At 47.3% G+C, this 19,164-nt stretch overlaps 1 protein-coding gene and 1 non-coding gene across 2 annotated transcripts; both read right to left on the minus strand.

Annotated features, from left to right (window-relative positions):
• Window positions 1-12,120: 12,120 nt before the first annotated feature.
• LOC134389790 (U6 spliceosomal RNA) lies at window positions 12,121-12,227 on the minus strand. The gene has a single exon (XR_010024764.1). It is a non-coding gene; the product is annotated as a U6 spliceosomal RNA (small nuclear RNA).
• Window positions 12,228-17,841: 5,614 nt separating this feature from the next.
• INAFM1 (InaF motif containing 1) lies at window positions 17,842-18,608 on the minus strand. The gene has a single exon (XM_063112919.1). The coding sequence runs from the start codon at window positions 18,593-18,595 to the stop codon at window positions 18,167-18,169; it is 429 nt and encodes a 142-aa protein (XP_062968989.1). The 5' UTR covers window positions 18,596-18,608; the 3' UTR covers window positions 17,842-18,166.
• Between the last annotated feature and the right edge of the window lie 556 nt (window positions 18,609-19,164).

The raw sequence follows: 19,164 nt of genomic DNA on the forward strand, positions 1-19,164 counted from the left end.
GTTGTCAGGAAGCAAACTCTGAGACAGCATTAGGAGTGCAAAGCAGGGGGGCTGGCCAGATAGCTCACTTGGGAAAGTGAGGTGCTGATAATACCTACGTCAAGAGTTCATATCCCATTACTGGCCAGCCCCTGGGGGTTGCGGGGGTGGTTCAAAGGGTTTAGGAATAATAGTGAAAGGAAAAGGGGTGGAAGCAGGATCGAGCTGGGGGAGCCATCAGGACTGTGACACAGGTTAGATGAAGTATCATCCGGCCCAACAGGGAGCCCTGGAGCAAAGACTGCCCATTCTAGGATTCCCACATTGGGTGGAAATGGACAGACCCTGGTAGCCCTGTCTGCTCAATCATAGGATGGGGGCAGCCCCAGGAAGAGTGAGACCTCAGCTCACATGCTGGGGCAGATCTTGAAGGCACTGTCTTAGTTCATGCGGGCTGCTATTAAAAAATGCCATACACTGGGTAGCTTATAAACAACCAAAATTTATTTCTCACAGTTCTGGAGGCTGGGAAGATCACGATCAAGGCAACAGCACATCTAGTGTCTGATGAGGGCCTGCTTCTTATAGAACATTTTCTCACTGCATCTTCACATGGTGGAAGCAGGTAGCTAGCTAGCTCTTTGCAGTCTTTTTTCTGCAAGCACTAATCCCAAAAAGCTCTACTTCTTAATACAATTACCTTTGGAGTTAGGATTCAACCCTTGTCTTACTCTGTTTTGTGCTGCAATAACAGAATACCACAGACTGGGTAATTTATAAACAGAAATTCACTAGCTCACAGTTTTGGAAACTGGGAAGTTCAATGTCAAGGCATCCACATGTTTGGTGATTCTGATTCCAAGATGGTGCCTTGAACATTGTGTCCTCCAGAGGTGAGGAATACTTCATCTTTACATGGCAGAAGATGGAAGAGCAAAGAAGCAAATGGGGGCAAACTTGACCTTCTATAATGGTATCAATCCCACCCGTGAGGGCAGAGCCCTCACCCTATCACCTCCCAAAGTTCCACCTCCTAACACTGCCACAATGGCAACCAAATTACAGCATGAGTTTTGGAGGGGACAGACATACAAATCATAGCAACCCCCAATGGGATCTGAGCAGCCCATCTCCAGGTCTTTCACTGGAAGCCTCTTATAGCTTTAAATAGCATCTACTCAGCAGGAGTTTGATTTTCCTGGTATCATTTTTGCATTTACTTATTGCAGTCAGGGAGAAATTAAATATCTAGCAATTAACATGATATTTCTCCTTTTATAAATTATTCACGTGATTCATAAATACATTCTTGTAAACAATTTTAACAATTCAGAAGTTGAGTAAAAAAATGATGCAATGAGCCCCTTTGTGCCCCTGTGTGATGGGACAGAAACCTAGACGTGGGACTGCTTTGTATAAGGTCTACGGTAGATAACATTATGGGCCCCAGTTCTTCGCCCTCCCTGTATCCACACCCTTGCCATGTAATGTGACAGGTCCCTCCCACTGTGGGTGGTGCCTCTTCCCCAATCCTTGATGATCGGCCAGGTGACTAACTCTGGCCAAGAGAATAAGGCAGATGTGACAGTGTACCAGTTCTGAGCCCAGGCTTCAAAGGATATTGCTCATTCCCACTTGCATTCTTGCATCTCTCCCATCATCATAAGAACATGCCCGGGCTAGTCCACTGGTCCCAGAAGACATTGAGAGATACAAGGAGCAGAACCCACAGAACCACACTCAGTTGAACCCAACTAATCCAACTAACCCCCAGCTGACCAACGGACTCATGAAAAATACTTTATTGTTTTAAGCTATTGAGTTTTGGGGTTGTTTGTTACACAGCAATAGCAAATTGATCCTCAGAGTTATACCTCTTTCTCTAAATCTGGATTCCCCTCATTCACTGGGGATTTCTTTCTATTGTGCATCAGGTGTGGACAGTAGAGTTCATAGCATGTTTTCTGGCCTGAACAAGGCTCCTCTCTTATTTAATGTATTCTCTTTTAGCCCCATTGCCTTCCCCTCATAGGCAACCATTCTAATGTGGTTAACACACATTACTAGTATCATTAATGTTAGCTGCTATAACAAACAAGTCCCCAAATCTTAAAGACCTAAAAGAGAAGTAAAGATTTGTTTATCACTTATGTAAAGTTGGATGCAGGTCCTGCAGCCTCCTCTACCATGTAGCTACACTATCAGGAACACATGGACTTTAAGATCTCGGTGGATGGGGAGAGAGAGAGGTGGAGGAATGTAAGGAAAGTACAAAAAGTTTAGTCAGGCTCACTCACCTTCTATACATCTGTTCCAAATGGGCAAGATTCAGAACATTCACTAGAAACAAGTTATAAAAGAAGTGTAACTTGGCACTTGTGCCCATTTACTGATCCAGCATGATTCTTGTAATTATGTAATGCTTGGCTTGTAGCCGCTATGGTGTACTAAAGGTACACAATAAAGGTAACTGCTCTGAACTGCTGGTCAGCAGAGCAGCAGAGGAGAATGGCAGAGCATGGAGGGTCAGTGGGGTAGGGCAGAGCTCATGTCTGAGGATAAAGCATGTCTGTGAGGCTCACATCTGAAGAATAATATATGTCTACCTTGAAAAAAGCTGCCAAAATCTTCTTTTAATTACCTGACTCATGGCCTGCACAGGAAAGGGACAGAAGGATCTGAGATTCCTGCTCAATAATTGGTGTAGTTTGGCAGGACCTGAGCAGGCAAGGAAGCTACAAGCCCCTTGGGAGGGGGAGGACATAATGGTCACCCTCAAGTCCATGGTACCTGGTGATAGTGTTCCTCTGGACTTGGGCTCCACTGGAAACATTGGACCAAATGGATGGGTCCCCTGAGAGCACAGAGGAAGCTCTCAGGGTATTAAGCTCCATGGTGAAAGACAGGAGTCCCGGAGAGTGGCTGGCCAGATGGGCTGGTTGTGATTTACTGTACTGCGAGCCAGTATGGACTGGGCACTCCATGAGGCAGCACAGCAAACGGCAGACATGCTGGAGAATGAAGTACAGCGACAGGTCACCCCGTTCCTGAAGCTGAGGATGATGACGACCCTGAGGGTGAGTTGGGAGAACCTGTGCGTCTCCTGATGTGACCTGTTGTGCATCAGAAAATGAAATGGGAGCAGCCCATGGGACTGCGTGGAGTACTGGTGGGCAACCCACAAGTGACCCAATGTACCACCTATGTCCCCTGTACTCAAGCTGAGTTGGTTGATTTTGGGGAAACAGTTTTGGCAGAAACAAGGTGAACCCCTAGCTGCTTGGCTTCTACATTTGTGGGACCTAGGGGTGGATGGCATAATGTGCTCTCTGCGGCAGCAGTTACAGAATAGCTGGAGATACACCCAAGGGCATGCTAACCACTCTTTGATGGAATGGGTGAATGCAGCTGTCTGGACCACGTGGACAAACGCCGGAGAACTACCTGAAACTGAGTAAATGGCAAACATTTATGGAGCTGGTTCAAGTAGTTTGGGAGTTGGGGATGCCACAGGCCATGTTTGATGTGAACACCCATGTTCAGGATGATGAGTGTTTTACAGCTGGTATGAGAGACGCAGTGTTAGAAAATGCTCCGTCAACGTCTTTTGGGTCACTGGTAGTTATAATGGGCCTATGCGTTGGTCATCCTATACCATGATGGCCAGCTTTGGTGAAGCAGAGGAGAGGAGACAAACAAAAGGGGTCTGGAAAGTCGTAAAGACCCAGCCCAAAAACAATCATCAGGACGTTATTCCAAAGGGACCTAGTAAAATCAGCCATAATCAGCTGTGGACTGGTTTGGTCAGGGCAGGGGTTAATAAACAAAAAATCAACAACCAGACAAATGTGGTGCTGTTTGCCTTATGGCAACAATTGCATCCTGAACAGTGTAAGACCAAGCGTCCAAAGGGGACAAATAACAAGATACACTCAGTGAATCTTAAAGACTTTATGGATACTCCCACAGAGGTGGATGGATTGTTCTCCCTTAGCTAGGGGACAGGTCAAGGTGCTCACCTCTTGGGGGCAGACGAGGACCGGAGGCCTCATATTGAACTGGCAATACATTGGTCTGAGACAAATGTGCAACATGTGTTGGTGTTAGTGGACACTGGCGCAGAATGTAGCCTGATACGTGGCAACCCAGATTAATTTCCTGGGGCCACAGTGAATGTTGATGGCTATGGAGGACAGACACATTAAAGTCAAAGCTGTGTCTTTGCCACTGAGCACTGGATGATTGCCCCCTCGTGTGTATACTGTGTGTGTATCTCCAGTAGCTGAATATATTTTAGGTATAGATTACTTTATGGTTTGCACCTGCAGACAACAGTTGGAGAATTATGGTTGCAAATCCGGACAGTGAAGCCTGTGTTGCGATGACATGTGAAACATGGCCCACAGGTATTACCCAAGCCAAGATGTGTGGTCAATGCAAAACGGTATCATTTGCCGGGAGGACATACACAGATAAGTGCCACTATCTCAGAGTTAGAAAAGGTTGGCATCATTAAAAGAACTATCCTGCACATTGTCCTTTTAATGTCCCGGTTTGGCCAGTGAGAACACCTGATGGTACCTGGAGAAAGACTGTGGACTATCGAGAACTGAATAAAGTAGTGCCTCCTCTGCACGCAGCTGTGCCTTCATGATTTAATGGATCAGCTAACAATTTAGCTGGGAACTTATCATTATGTACTGAACCTTGCAAATGCTTTTTTCTCTATTCCAATTTCAGTTGGCAGCCAAGATCAATTTGTCTTCGTGTGGGAATGGAGACCTTTCAAGTGTTGCTTCAAGTCTATCTGCATAGCCCAACTATCTGTCATGGTTTGGTGGTTGGGGACCTAGCCAAGTGGACTAGGCCCAGCACAGTATATTGATGATGTTCTACTAACCTATGATTCTCGTGCAGATTTAACCCAAGTAGCTCTGATGCTGCTAGGCCACTTGGAACAATGTGGGCGGGCCATGAACACAATGAAAGTGCAATGACCTGGGCTGTCTGTCAAACTCTTCGGAGCTGTGTGGTTGGGTAAGACACAAGTCATCCCGGAAGCCGTTATAGATAAGATACTGTTATACACCAGCCCATAACAGTAGCTCAGCTAGTCTTATTTGGGACTTTTGGGGTATTGGAGAGTTTTTGTAACCCATATGGCCCAAATGGCATACCCACTGTGTGCATTAATAAAGAAAGGACCTCCTTAGGATTGGACTGAAGAGGTAGAACAAGCTTACCATGCTACTAAGAGGGCAGTACAGCAAGTGCAGGCTTTGCAAGTGGCTGATCCACTAAGCCTTTTGAATTAGATGTGCATATAACACAAGAAGGGTCAGGATGGGGTTTGTGGCAGAGACAAGACCGATTCCAAATGCCTATAGGATTCTGGTCTCAGTTCTGGAAGGGCGCTGAAGTGTGTTACTCTCTGATAGAGAAACAGCAGATGTGTATTCTGCCCTGATGTCCACCGAAGACATTATAGGAACTGCCAAGGTCTTAGTAAGGACAAGATACCCCATTCTAGGTTGACCACACACGTAGACAGCCACCCCTAAAACTGGTGTGGCTCAGACTCCCAGTCTAAATGGGGAGCATATATAGAACAGAGAAGTACTGTGTCTACAAGTCCTTTGTCTAATGAATTGCAAACTGTGCTAGGACCAGTAGAGGGTGTGAAAGAAACTTTGACACAACCTGTACCCATGGAGGTGGAGACCACACCTTTCCATGAGGGAGAGACCTATTACGGAGCAGGCTTGGTATACAGATGGCTCCAGCATAGGACCCTCAGCATCGTGGATGGCTGTTGCTGTCTAGCCCTTAACTGATACCTTGTGGTATGAGAATGGCACAGGGCAAAACAACCAGTGGGCTGAATCAAGAGCAGCATGAGGGACTGGCCCGTGGCTCACTCGGGAGAGTGTGGTGCTGATAACACCAAGGCCACGGGCTCGGATCCTATATAGGGATGGCTTGTTGCTCACTGGCTGAGAGTGGTGCTGACAACAACAAGCCAAGGGTTGAGATCCCCTTACCAGTCATCTTTAAAAAAAAAAAAAAAAGAGCAGTATGGATGGTGATTAAAAAAAAATGAGCCAGGACCATTGACCATCTGTACTGACAGCTGGGCTGTATTCATGGATTTGATCTTTTGGATCTCTACCTGGAAATATCAACAGTAGCTGGTAGGTCACCGGCCCTTGTGGGGGCAAGCCAAGTGGCAAGAGTTACGGGAATTAGGACAGGAAAAGGAAGTAAGTCTTTTCCATGTCACAGGACACTTCCCCTTAGCCAGTCCAGGCAATGATGAAGGTGATGCCTTGACTAAGGTAAGATGGCTGGAGAGAGCTCCAGCAGCTGGTGTAGCTGGGTGGCTACATTGAAGAATGCAGCATGCTGGCTGCAGAACCATGTGGGTGACAGTTCAAAAGTGGAAACTTCCTTAAAATGGGAGGAGGAGCCAACGCTTGTCACATTTATCCAGTGTGCACTCTTGAGGATCCCCACCCCAGATGGGCTCCATTCTGAGGAGCCAACGTTGAGAACCCAAGGACAGGCATCCATGATGGGCAGATGGCTCACCAGGGTGCCACATAAACAAGAGAAAGAATGTCCCTGAGGGGCAGATGTGCCCCTGATGGGAAGACGGGTACCCTATGCTGATGGGCAGATTACATGGGGAAGAGTACCTCTGATCAGATGGCAAGTGGATTTTGTCGTACCACTGCCCAGTTCAGAGAATTTCAGGTATATCTTCACAGGTGTTGATACAATGACAAGTCTTTTGTCTGTATGGCCTTGCAAAGCCTCAGACCAGATAAGACATCTGTTCCTACAACCATTCTTTCTCAAGATGGTAAATTAGCAGTACTGGGAGGGAGTGCTTGTGTTTTAGTAGCATGTTGCTGCAGGCTATATTGCTACTGTGACCTACGGATACAAGGGTCAGTTATTCTTGCTAAGGGAACATGCAGAAGATCAAATGCATAGATTGTATGGCAAGTGACCCTGAACAGGTGGACTGTAAGGAAAGCAGAAAAAGTTTAGTCAGGCCCACATGCCCTACATCTGTTACAAATAGGCAAGATTCAGCACATTCACTAGAAACAAGTTATAAAAGTAGTGTAACTGTGCACGTGTGCCCATTTACTGATCCAGCATGATTCTTGTAATTATGCTTGGCTTGTGGCAGCTTATTGTGTACTAAAAGTATAAAGAGGAGAATAGCAGAGCATGGAGGGTCAGTGGGTTAGGGCAGAGCTCATGTCTGAGATAAAGCATGTCTGTGAAGCTCATCTCTGAAGAATAAAGTATGTCTACCTTGCATAAAGCTGCCACAATTTTCTTTCAGTTACCTGACTCATGGCCTGCACAGGAAGGGGCAGAAGGATCTGAGACCCATCCCAACAAGGAAATATGCCAGCTTTTAGCTGCCTCACCCCACAAGTGACAAGTGACTTCCATTGGGCAGTACTAGTCACATGGCTCCAACCTAGCTCTGGCAAATGTAAGGGAGCATGTGGATTTCATGGGTCTTTAGTAACCTCTACTTCTACCACATTTGTGTTCCTATAAAGTACATATTTTTATGTACATGTATTTTCACTTTGTATACATGATAGCAGGTAATAGCTCACTCTATGTTCTACTCACTCACTCAGTTTTTAAGATCCATGCTATGTGCTCATCTGGTCCATTGTCTCATGGCATGCATCCACCACTGCTCCTGTTATCAATTACTGCTTCACAAACCACTCCAAAAGTTCATGACTTAAAACAGTCATCTAGTTAGCTCATGAATATGCAAACTGGGCTAGTCCCAGCAGAGAAGTCTCCTCTCTGCTCCACATAGCATCAGCTGGGGCAGCTGGAATCATCCAAAGCTTACATCACTCACAGGTCTGGCAGCAGATGTGGGCTATCAGCTGGAACCCCAGCTGGGATTGTTAGCAGGGACACTGTGTTAGTCAGGGTTCTTCAGAGAAACAGAGCCAACAGGAGATAGATTGATAGATACATAATTTATTATGAGTTATTGGCCCAAGCAATTATGGAAGCTGAGAGGCCCCACAATCTGCCATCTGCAATCTAAGGCCGGCCCGTGGCTCATTCGGTAGAGTGCGATGTTGATAACACCAAGGCCACGGGTTCGGATCCTGTATAAGGATGGCCAGTTCGCTCACTGGCTGAGTGTGGTGCTGCAATCTAGAAACCCAGGAAAGCCAGTGGTATAATTCAGTCCAAATCTTAAGACCTGAGAAACAGGGGAGCCAATGGTGTAAGTTTCAGTCTGAGAGTAAGAGAAAATGAGAGATGTCCCAGCTCAAGCAGTAAGGCAGAAAAAAACGTGTGTAGGGGGTGGTCACATTCCTCCTTGGGTTCTGTTTAGGCATCAGTGGATTGGATGATGCTCACTCACACTGGAGAGAGCGATCTGCTTTACTGAGTCAACCTGTTCAAATGCTAAATCTCATCCAGAAACACCCTCACAAACACACCGAGAAATTATGTTTAATCTGGGCACCCTGTGGCCCAGTCTGGTTGATACATAGAATTAACCATCACAGACACCAACGTGTGACCTCTCCCAGGGGCTGGTTGGCTTCCTCACAGCATGGTGGTGGCTCCAGGAGCAAGCATCTCAAGACAACACCATGTAGGAGCTGCATGGTTTTTGGTGACCTAGACTTGAAAACCAAGCTGGGTTACATGTTCTACCTTCTTTTCTTTAGAAGTGAGCCACTAAATCTGGGCCATATTCAAAGGGAGAATTAGGCTCCACCTCTTGATAGGCTGGAAGGAATGTCAAAGACTTGGTGAACATGTTTTAAAACCATCATGATCGGGCCAAGCCCGTGGCGCACTCGGGAGAGTGCGGCGCTGGGAGCACAGCAACGCTTCTGCCGCAGGTTCGGATCCTATATAGGACTGGCCGGTGCACTCACTGGCTGAGTGCCGGTCATGACAAAGACAAAAAAAAAAAAAAAAACCATCATGATCATATTTTATTCATTTCACTGTCCATCCCCACCTGCTGAATGGAAACTCAGATTGCCTCCAAGTCACTGTGACCAGAAACACTGCCATAAACATCCCGCCTCTGTCCCCTAAGAGTATGGGGTACCCCAAAACTCACACTTCACTCACTGAGAGCTTTAGCGAAGGATATGGAATGCAGTAGATATTCCATCGAGGCACGAGGGGGATGATCTCACACACTAAACTGCAATTCAGTCAATATACCTCCACCTGACGAATCTCCACTGTAAGGTGGCTCTGCTCACCATGCAGGCACTGGGTCTCCTCCTTTCTCATTCCCCTTCCCCAGCTCTCTGCTTCCTCATTCCTGGACATCAGATTTTGCTATCTCCTTCCCACACACTGAATCTCTGCCCCAACTTTTTATAATGTTCAAATCTGTTAAAGTGTTTTTTTTTTCAGATGGGAAATATCTTACCATGATAAAGTTTTTTAAATGACTATGTGATGCTTATTGCAACTGAGCAAAAACTGAGGATGCAAAATTGAAATAAGATATTTAGTCTCTTGGGAGATCCATTAAGTATATAATAAAGGTACCATATGCTATTTTTATAACTATATTGAGGTACAATTGATGTGTTATAAACAGCCCAAATTTAAAATGAAAAGTATCCATGAAACTATCACCACCATCAATTTAACAAACTTGGCAGGACCCTACCCAGGAGAGGCAGAACAACATCACCACCAAGCACGCTGGTGTTCAAAACTCGCTTCATAGGCATCACATGAGGATTAAGAGAGATCATCTTGGTAAGTAGGTCCCAAAGTATGACCTGTGGACATCCTAGGGGTCCCTGAGACCCTGTCATGGGGTCTCCAAAGTCAAAACAATTTTCATAATAATACAAAGGCATGATTTGCCTTTTTCATTCTCTCCTGAGTATCCAGTGGAGTTTTCCAGAGGCTAGATTTGTGATCTTGCAACAGCTCAAATGCAGAAACAGCTGTGAGAATCCAGCTGCCTTCTGTGAGCCAGACACTGAAGAGATTCTCAGAAATGTAAAACCATGCCAACCTTCACACTAAGTTTTTTTGTTTTAGAAAATATAATATTTTTCATTTAAGATGTCATTTAGGTTAAAATGTACTGGGTTACCAAATGCCTATCATGAATGGATAAACAAAATGTGGTATACCTACACAATGGAATATTAGACTTAAAAAGGAAGGAAATTCTGACGTATGCTACATTGACGAACCTTGAAAATATTAAGCTAAATGAAACGAGCCAAACACAAAAGAACAAATACTGTATGATTCCACTTCTATGAAGTACCTAAAATAGGCAAATTCAAAGAGACAGAACGTAGACTACAGGTTAGCAGGAGCTGAGGGGAGGAGAAGTGGGAAGTGAGTGTTTAACGGGTAGAGAGTTTCAGTATGGGAAAATGAAAAAATTCTGAAGATGGGTGGTGGTGGTGATTGCACAGCAGTGTAAATGTACTTAAAAGCACCGAATTGTACCCTTAAAAATAGCTAAAATGGTAAATTTTATGTTATGTATATATTACCACAATAAAATCACAAAAAGAAAATGCAATAGATTTATAATGGTTGTTCTTAAATCAACAAGTTGTTTTTAAAATTTCTACACCTTAATTTAATACCTAATATTGACAGACACAACCCACATAAAAACTCTTTGGGGTTTTTTCCAATTTTTTTGGGCTGCTGGCGGGTATGGGGATCCAAACCCTCGACCTTGTTGTTATCAGCACCCACTCTACCAACTGAGCTAATCGGCCAACCCCCTCAATAATTTTTAACAGCATGAAAGAATCTTGAGACGAATAAGTTTGAGGATTGCTGCTCTACGTACAGCTATGGAGAGTCTGAAGGCAGCAGCTAAGCCCTTAAGCCGCTCATCTCTGGAAGGGTCTGCAAACTCCCAAGAGTTCAATGGCAAAAATGTAGATTGGTTTCTTCTGGCCAAAGTAGACAAGCGGCCTCTAGTGGAAATACAAGGTATTGCTTGACAGCACAAAATTTCTCTACTAAGTAATTTTGTCCAGTCCACTGAAATTCTAAAGCGGAGCGGCAGATGGTTGCCTAAAATGAGGACTTTCAGGCCGGCCCGTGGCTCACTCGGTAGAGTGCGGTGCTGATAACACCAAGGCTACAGGTTCAGATCCTATATAGGGATGGCCGGTTAGCTCACTGGCTGAGCGTGGTGCTGACAACACCAAGCCAAGGGTTGAGATCCCCTTACCGGTCATCTTTTTAAAAAAATAAATAAATAAAATAAAATAAAATGAGGACTTTCTTTCAGCATATAAACTTTCAACCCTGCATTATGCCTCCTCTCATGCACATTCACACACAAACACACACACACAGACACAACTAGACATACATGCACTTTCATATACACAGACTCACACAGACCCACATATGCACTTACACAGAAATACTGTTACACACACAAACACACCCTCACACACGGACATACTCAGTCATAAACACAACAGGCTCACTTTCACATCCACACACACACACGCCAAAAAAAAAAAACATTAAAAATAGCATATCAGGGCCGGCCCGTGGCTCACTCGGGAGAGTGCAGTGCTGATAACACCAAGGCCCCGGGTTCGGATCCCATATACGGATGGCCGGTTCGCTCACTGGCTGAGCGTGGTGCTGACAACACCAAGTCAAGGGTTAAGATCCCCTTACCGGTCATCTTTAAAAAAAAAAAAAAATAGCATATCATTAACAAAGGAGGCTTAGTAAATGAACATCATTCTCTATTTTAAAAAAATTGTAATGGAAAATTAGTTTCTTCCCAAAGCCATTAAATAAACGTTGAACAAATAATTAAGATGAATCTTGATTTGGCAGCATGCCAAATTACAGGTCCACAATCCCTTAGCTGAAGTCCTTAGGGACAGATGCATTCCAGAACTCAGAATTGTTCCAATTTTAGAAAGGTAATTCTGAGCAAATGCTATCTACAGCAGTCCCAGAGGCCTGAGGCAGATGCCCCAATACCACTCCGCCCCCCATCACACATGTTCATATTTTTTGTAGCAGAATGTGTGAATATTCACACCAAAGGAGATAAAGAGTATAAATAGATATTATTATTTTTTTATATATATGGAACGTTTTACGAATTTGCGTGTCACCTTTGAGCAGGGACCATTCTAATTTTCTCTGTATCATACCAATTTTAGTATATGTGCTGCCAAAGTGAGCACTAAATAAAATAATTCATATTGATTGATTTGCCACCACGTGAGACTGGGGCAAAATTACCCCCAAAATATCTTTTGGTTGTCAGAGCTTTTTGAAATTAAGAATTATGGATAATGAATACGGGATTCGATTAGCAGGCCCCTCACCCATACGTCCACATATATTCCTGCTCTGATTATAAATCTTCCATTCTAGGTTCAGGAGTGAAGGGAGTGAGTGGTCAAGATCCCGGAAAAGGGCGCCCCTTCAGCACACCCTCCTGGCAGCCCCAGCCCTTGCAGTTGGGCTGCTGGGTTATGATATCCCCTGGCTGAGGCCAGATCTAAGGCTGGGTCATGATTTGTCTAAACCTTCATAGTAATCCCATCTTTACTTGCCCATGAGTGGTTCAGGAACCCATGCCTTAACCAACCAGCACCTGACAGTCCCCTGGCCCAGGCACTGGGTCTGAGGTTATCATGTGACCCATGTTGGTCAATCACATTGAAGGCAAGCCTTTTGGTTCGGCAATAGTGGCCAGGCCTCCTTATCTCCCAGGGGTGGGAATGAGGAGCTCACAGGTGCCTGGATCTCTGTGCACTTGGCCTACAACCTTGAGGGGAAGCACGCTGGGGATGAGGCTGACCTGTGTACATCAAGAACTGGAACAAACAAATCAAGGGTGTGTGGGGAGAAGACAGAATAACCACAAAAATTCCTTGAACTATTTAAGTCAAGTGAACAGACACAATGTGGGGGTGGGGGGTGGAGAAGAACGGGTAAAGGGGCATGAAAATCAACTACAATGTATATTGAGAAGTAAAATTTTTTTAAAAAATAAAGTAACCAAATAATGTCAAAAATAAAATAAAATAAAACAGAAAAAAAAAAAAAAACAATTTAGGTCACTGTGGTGGCCATGGAAGAGCACTGCCCAGATCTCCTGTTAAGAGATCCTGCAGCTCCAAGCACAGCTGACAACCACACTGCATGCCAGTGACTCCCAGCCAATGACAGAATGGAAGTACTAGTGCCAGCCCACTGCTGCCTAACCCAGGACTCCTCTGACGGGCTACCTAGGCTCAGGGACCCCCCCCACACACACACACACACCCCAGTAGGCAACCAACCTCCAGACTATCTCAGAATGTGCTGCAGCCTGAGGCTTGTTCCACACAGTCCCTCCTTACCTCCCTCCTTTCACAGCTCTCAGACCAGCATCATGTCTGAAGGTTCTCCTGCCACACACACACCCCTGCTCCTTCCCCCTCCATCCCTCACAGGCATTTCCCCCAACAAATTTCTTGCACATCAAATCTGGTCTTGGCATCTGCTTTCCAGAAGACCGGAACTGCCAAAGTCCCAGATGATACCAGATAGAGGTAAAGAGCAGAAGTTCTGGGACCAAACTGCCCAGCCCTCGAATTTTGGTTCTACCACTTATTTGCTCTGTGACACCACGTCAGTTACCCACCTTTCTGAGCTTCAGTTTCCAAATAGGTAAATGGGGGATGATAATAGTACCTGCCTATGAGAGTGGAACAAGTCACGTGCTTGGAATGAGGTCTGGCTACTATGCCACTCAGAAGCCTGCCCGTCTTATGGAAATCTAGTTATGTGAGCCAGTAAAGTTTTATGTTGTCTAAGCCAGATAGAGTTGGGCATTTCTGTTACTTGTCACCAAGCCCTTCCTGACTGACGTGTTATCCCGTAGCCCTCCCCAAGTCAAGCTGCGTAGAATATGACAAGGGAGCCTCACCCAGGAGGCCCTCCCTGACTCCCAAGATGAGTCAGGCACCCCCCCAGGGCTCCTTCAGACCCCTGAACTCTCTCATCCTAGCTCTACTCACTCTGGATCATAGATATCTAGGGACAGATCTGTCCTTGACTGGAATGTGAAACCCATGAAGGCAGGGCAGGGCTGTCATGGTCACTCCAGGTTCCCAAGCACCGCCCCCCACAGGGCTGGGCTCTAAGTAGCACAGGGGGATCACCATCTTCAGGGCTGATTGTCCCAGCCCTGACCTAGAGCTTGACACAGTCCTTGCTTTGAATTTTCACAACCCCTCTGTGAGGTTGGGACTATGATTATCGCCTTTTATGGATAAGGAGACTGAGGCAGACAGTTGAAGTTGTGGGAGAATTTTTGGAACTCTTTGAGATTCTTTTTTTTTTTTTTTAATAAAGATGACCGGTAAGGGGATCTTAACCCTTGACTTGGTGTGGTCAGCACCACGCTCAGCCAGTGAGCGAACCGACCATCCCTATATGGGATCCAAACCCGGGGCCTTGGTGTTGTCAGCACCGCACTCTCCCGAGTGAGCCACGGGCCAGCCTGAACTCTTTGAGATTCTAAAACCCATGAAGGGCAGGAATCAATCTCTTCAAGCTTCCCCTGGACTATTAAAGGTGATAACTGTTAAAGGTGGGAAGCCAGTGGGAGTTTGCAGAAGGGAGTGTCACTTTTTAATCAATATAATTAAAAATTGTTGAAGGAGAGAAAGAAGGAGAGACAGAGGAAAGACATGGCAGGCAGGGAGAACCTGGTGAGTCTGGAGGAAAGAGGACGGGAGAGATGAGAGGGAGGAGAAAGCACTAAATACCCTATCCCTGATGCACCCCAGTCTCTGGTCTCAGCAAGGGGCTCCCCGTCCCCCCAGGTGCTCAGGCCCAACCCTGGCATCAGGCTTCTCTTTCACACCCCACAGCCAACTCAGTTCGTGTATCTTCAAAATACATACGCATTTTGTTCGACGGTTCCTCAATAAATTACACATAGACTACCATAGGACCCAGCAATTCTGCTCCTTGATATATATCCATGAGAATTAAAAGCAGGTGTTCAAAAAAACTTGTACAAAATTGTTCATAGCAGCATCATTCACAATAGCCAAAAGGTGGAAACAACCCAAAAGTCCATCAACTAATAAAACTAATAAATAAACAAAATATGGTATATGCATACAATGGAATGTTATTCAGGCACAGAAAGGAAGGAAGCTCTGATACATGCTACAACATGGATGAGCCTTGAAAGCATGATGCTAAGTGAAAGAAGCCAGTCACAAAAGGCCATATACTGCATGATTTCTTTTATATGAGGTGTCCAGAATAGGCAACTCTATAGAGACAGAAAGTAGATTAGTGGTTGCCAGGGGCTGGGGAGAGGGAGAATGAGGAGTGTTTAATGGAGACTCACTTTCATTTGGGGAAGATGAAAACATCCTGGACACGGACGGTGGTGATGGTTGCACCACGTTGTGAAATACTTAATTCCACTGAACTGTCCACTTTTAAATTGTTAAAATGGTAACTTTTATAACATGTGGTATTTTACCACTGTACACACACACACACACACCGATTTTGACCGACCACCTCTCTCCTCCTCCCCAGCTGACACTCTGGTCTGGCCACAATCATCCCTCACCTGATCCATGGGGTGGCCTCCTCCTTGTGCTGTCAGCTTCCACCATCTCCTTCTACAATCCATTCTCCACACACCAGCCAGAGGTTCCAAACATCAGACTCAGCTCATGTCCCTCCTCAGCTCAGTAGACTCCCATAGCTCCCATCTCATTCAAAGTAAAAGCTGCCATGACCCACAAGCCCTGAACAATCTGCCAGTCGTTCTCTCTCGCCTCACCTCCTCCCAGTCTTCCCTCACTCACTCTTGCTCCAGCCACCCTGACCTCTTTGCTGTTCCCTGAACAAGCCAAGCACCTCCAGCCTCAGGGCCTGTGGACTTACTGCTCCCTCTGCCTGGAGCACTCTTCTCGACATCTGCCTGCCCCATCCTCACCTGCAGCAGTCTTCTACCCAGTAACTACTTCCTCCATCATTCTCTATCACCATCACCCTACTTTATTTTTCTCTTTTGTGTTTATTACTACCTCACATAACATATATGTGATTTATTGATCATATTTCTTGCTCATTTCCTTGCTAATATGTCGGTTCCGTTGAAAGCAGGAATTTTTACCTGTTTTGTTCACTGCTTTGTCCCCAGTGTTTAAAAGAAGCCCTGGCACACAATAGATGCTCAAGAAATATTTGTTTAATGAAAGATTAAGAGAGAGGGGCCAAAAAGAGATACTGAGAGAAACAGGAATACAGGCAAAGAAAGGAAAGGAGACAGGAGAGAGACGGGGAGGCTGAGACAAGGGGAGAAATTGGAAAGGAGAAACAGGAAAAGGAGAGCAAGCTGCTGGGCGAGATCGGGGAGAAAAGTGGGGAGGAGAGAAAAAAACAGAGCTGGGAGCAGGGAGCAACAGAGATGAAACAGAGCGAGTCAGAGATGCAGAATGGAAGAGAAAATATTGAGAGACACAGAGACAAGGAGAAGAAAGATTAGGGAAGATGTGGCTGGGAGAAGAGAGCTGGAAACTAGAAGGAGGGGGCCAGTGAGAACAGAGGTAGAGAGGTCCCTTCCTCTAACTCATCATTTGTTGGTTCCAGGGCTTTGAGCTGACATGATATCCCTAGGGACCCAACACAGGATTTTTAAGCCCTGAGGGATGGGGGTGGTGGAGAAAAAGAACATGTGATACTGTTCTCAGGGCTTTAGATCACTAGTTTACTTAACCCTCAGAGCAACTCTGTAACTATTATCATCTTTGTTTTACCAGACCAAAGCGGTTAAGTAACCTGCCCAAAGTCAACAGGTAATGAGAGGAACAGCTGGGACTTGAATCTGAGCAGCCTGGCTCCAAAGTCAGTACCCCTAACCACTACCTATGCTGACTATAAAGGGGTGCTGGCTTCCTGAATTCCCCTTCTGTCTACACTCGCCCTCTACGGAGTGGTGGTGGAATAGAGGGGAGGTAAACAGAGTGGCTGGCATTTCAATCCATCTCCACAGTTATCCCAGTCTGAGAGAAGAGGCTCGACTTCACTTTCCTGGCAGTCTCCAGGCCAAGGAGGGAGGATGAACAGGAAAACCACTTCCTGCATGCCAGACCCCAGGCCCTGTCCAAAGCCTGGCCTCAGTCTTCTGGGAGGGAAAATGGACTCAACTACCTCTGACTCCTTCACTAGAAGCTAGACCTAAGTTTCTCAGCCTTGCTTTACTAGCAGCATTTCAGACCAGAGAGGTTTACTAACCTTCGCTTTGATAACTTACTCTGTGATTTCCAGAGAAGTGACACAACCACCCCTGTTCATCCTCATCTCTCTGACCCCAGGAAGAAGGCAGGCTTCATCATTCCCTCCCAGCAGCATCCTGAGCTCTCATGATGATTTAGCTTCTGTCCCCAATATTATTAATAATTATGCTAATGGTAATTCCCATAACCCCAAATCTTGCCCAATATCATACCATTCCTCCTCTCACACGAGGATAGACCCTCTGCTTCTCTCCAGAAAAGCACTTGTCCTTTGCCCCAAGCACACAAAAACTGGGAAGTCCTTCACACTGTCCGACCTTCAACGGCCCAGTTTCTGATAAGCCTCTTTTCTCACCCCAACCCAAAATTTACATGAGGGCGATGGAAGGACAGAAGGGCTCCCTAGGGAAGGGACAAAGCTTCACAACCCACCCGGGGAAGGAGAGACAAAGGCCAGACCCCCGGAAGGACTTCCCCTCACAACCTTGGATGAGGAGGCACCTCTGCAGACAACACGAGACACAGCACGAGGCAGCTGGGGCTGGAGTTTATTGCAGATGGAGAGGTGGACACGGAGATTCAGGGAGAAGAGAAGGGTGGGCTGTGGGCGCTACACTAAGAATCCTTCTTGGAGAGTGTCAGGAGGCAGAGGCCAGCGCGGGGCCTGCCGGCGGAGGAGCTCCAAGAGGCCAGGCCCCGAACAGCAACCCCTTGCCCCCATTCTTCAGGATGACGGCTCCAGAGACGCTAGGTGATGTCACTAAGAGAGCGCTCAGGCCCAGCCGAGGACGGCGCATTCACTCGGGGAAGCACCGGCTCTCGAGAGCTGACGGTCCGGTCTGGGGTGGAAGGGAGTGTTACCCGGGCCCACGCCCCCCCGCGGCCTCCGGCGTCCCTCCTGGCGTCTGGCGGCTCGGGCGGCGGCTAGGGTCGCTGTGGCGACGGCGGCGGCTTCGCGGCAGCTCCAGCTGGGGTCGCGGCTCGCTGGGGGCTCCCAGGAAGCAGGAAACGGAGGCAGCGGCGGGCGCCGGAGCAGGCGGTGCGCCCGGGCGGGAGGCGCAAGGAGGGGCCAGCGCGCTGGGCGGCGGGCCGGCAGGGCCGGCGGGGGGCCGGGTGGGAACCCAGATGAGACCGTAGTACACGGCGAGCAGCACCGCGGCTAATGAGACACACAGAAAGTAGGCGCAGACCGGAGCCAGGCGCAACCAGCGGCCCCGCGGGCCCTCACTCAGCCCTGCGATGCCCGGGCTCTCGCCGCCGCCGCCCACGCAGCTCGTGCCCCTCATCCCCGCAGCCCCCTCAACCCTGTGCCGCTGCCCGCAGTCCCGCCCCCGCACGGACTCCGCCCCCTCCCAGGACAGCCTCGCGTTCCAAATGGCCCTCCTCCGACCCCACCCCTTCAGGCACGGGCACGCCCCCGCGCAGCCAGGCCTCCTCCGCCTGGTATGTTGGCCCCCTTCTCAGCCTCTGGCCAATCACTATCAAGCTACGAGGTTCTAACCCCGCTCCCATAATCTAGCGCCGCCCTCTTTTTCTGTTCTCCCCTCGCCCTAACCCAGCCCTAACCCAGTCTCCTCACGTCTCATACTTCATCCAGGTACCTAGCTAGCCCCGCCTCCCCCCTGCCCCCGAGCCCACCCCCTTCACAGGTTCGAGCCCCGCCCGCTTTAGTGCCGCCCAGTGCCCTAGTCCCGCCCCTCCTTAGCCTGAGCCCTGTCTCAATTTTAACTCCCCTTTCTACCAATCGAACTGTCTACTCCAGCCCTCGAACGTCGCCCTCTTTCCCCTCTGGCCTCACCACACTCCAGTCTGGCACCCCTTTTCCCTACTTCACTGGCCCCAGTACTGCTGTATT

This window comes from Cynocephalus volans, chromosome 10, assembly GCF_027409185.1.
Source record: "Cynocephalus volans isolate mCynVol1 chromosome 10, mCynVol1.pri, whole genome shotgun sequence".
In the NCBI taxonomy this organism is placed as follows: domain Eukaryota; kingdom Metazoa; phylum Chordata; class Mammalia; order Dermoptera; family Cynocephalidae; genus Cynocephalus; species Cynocephalus volans.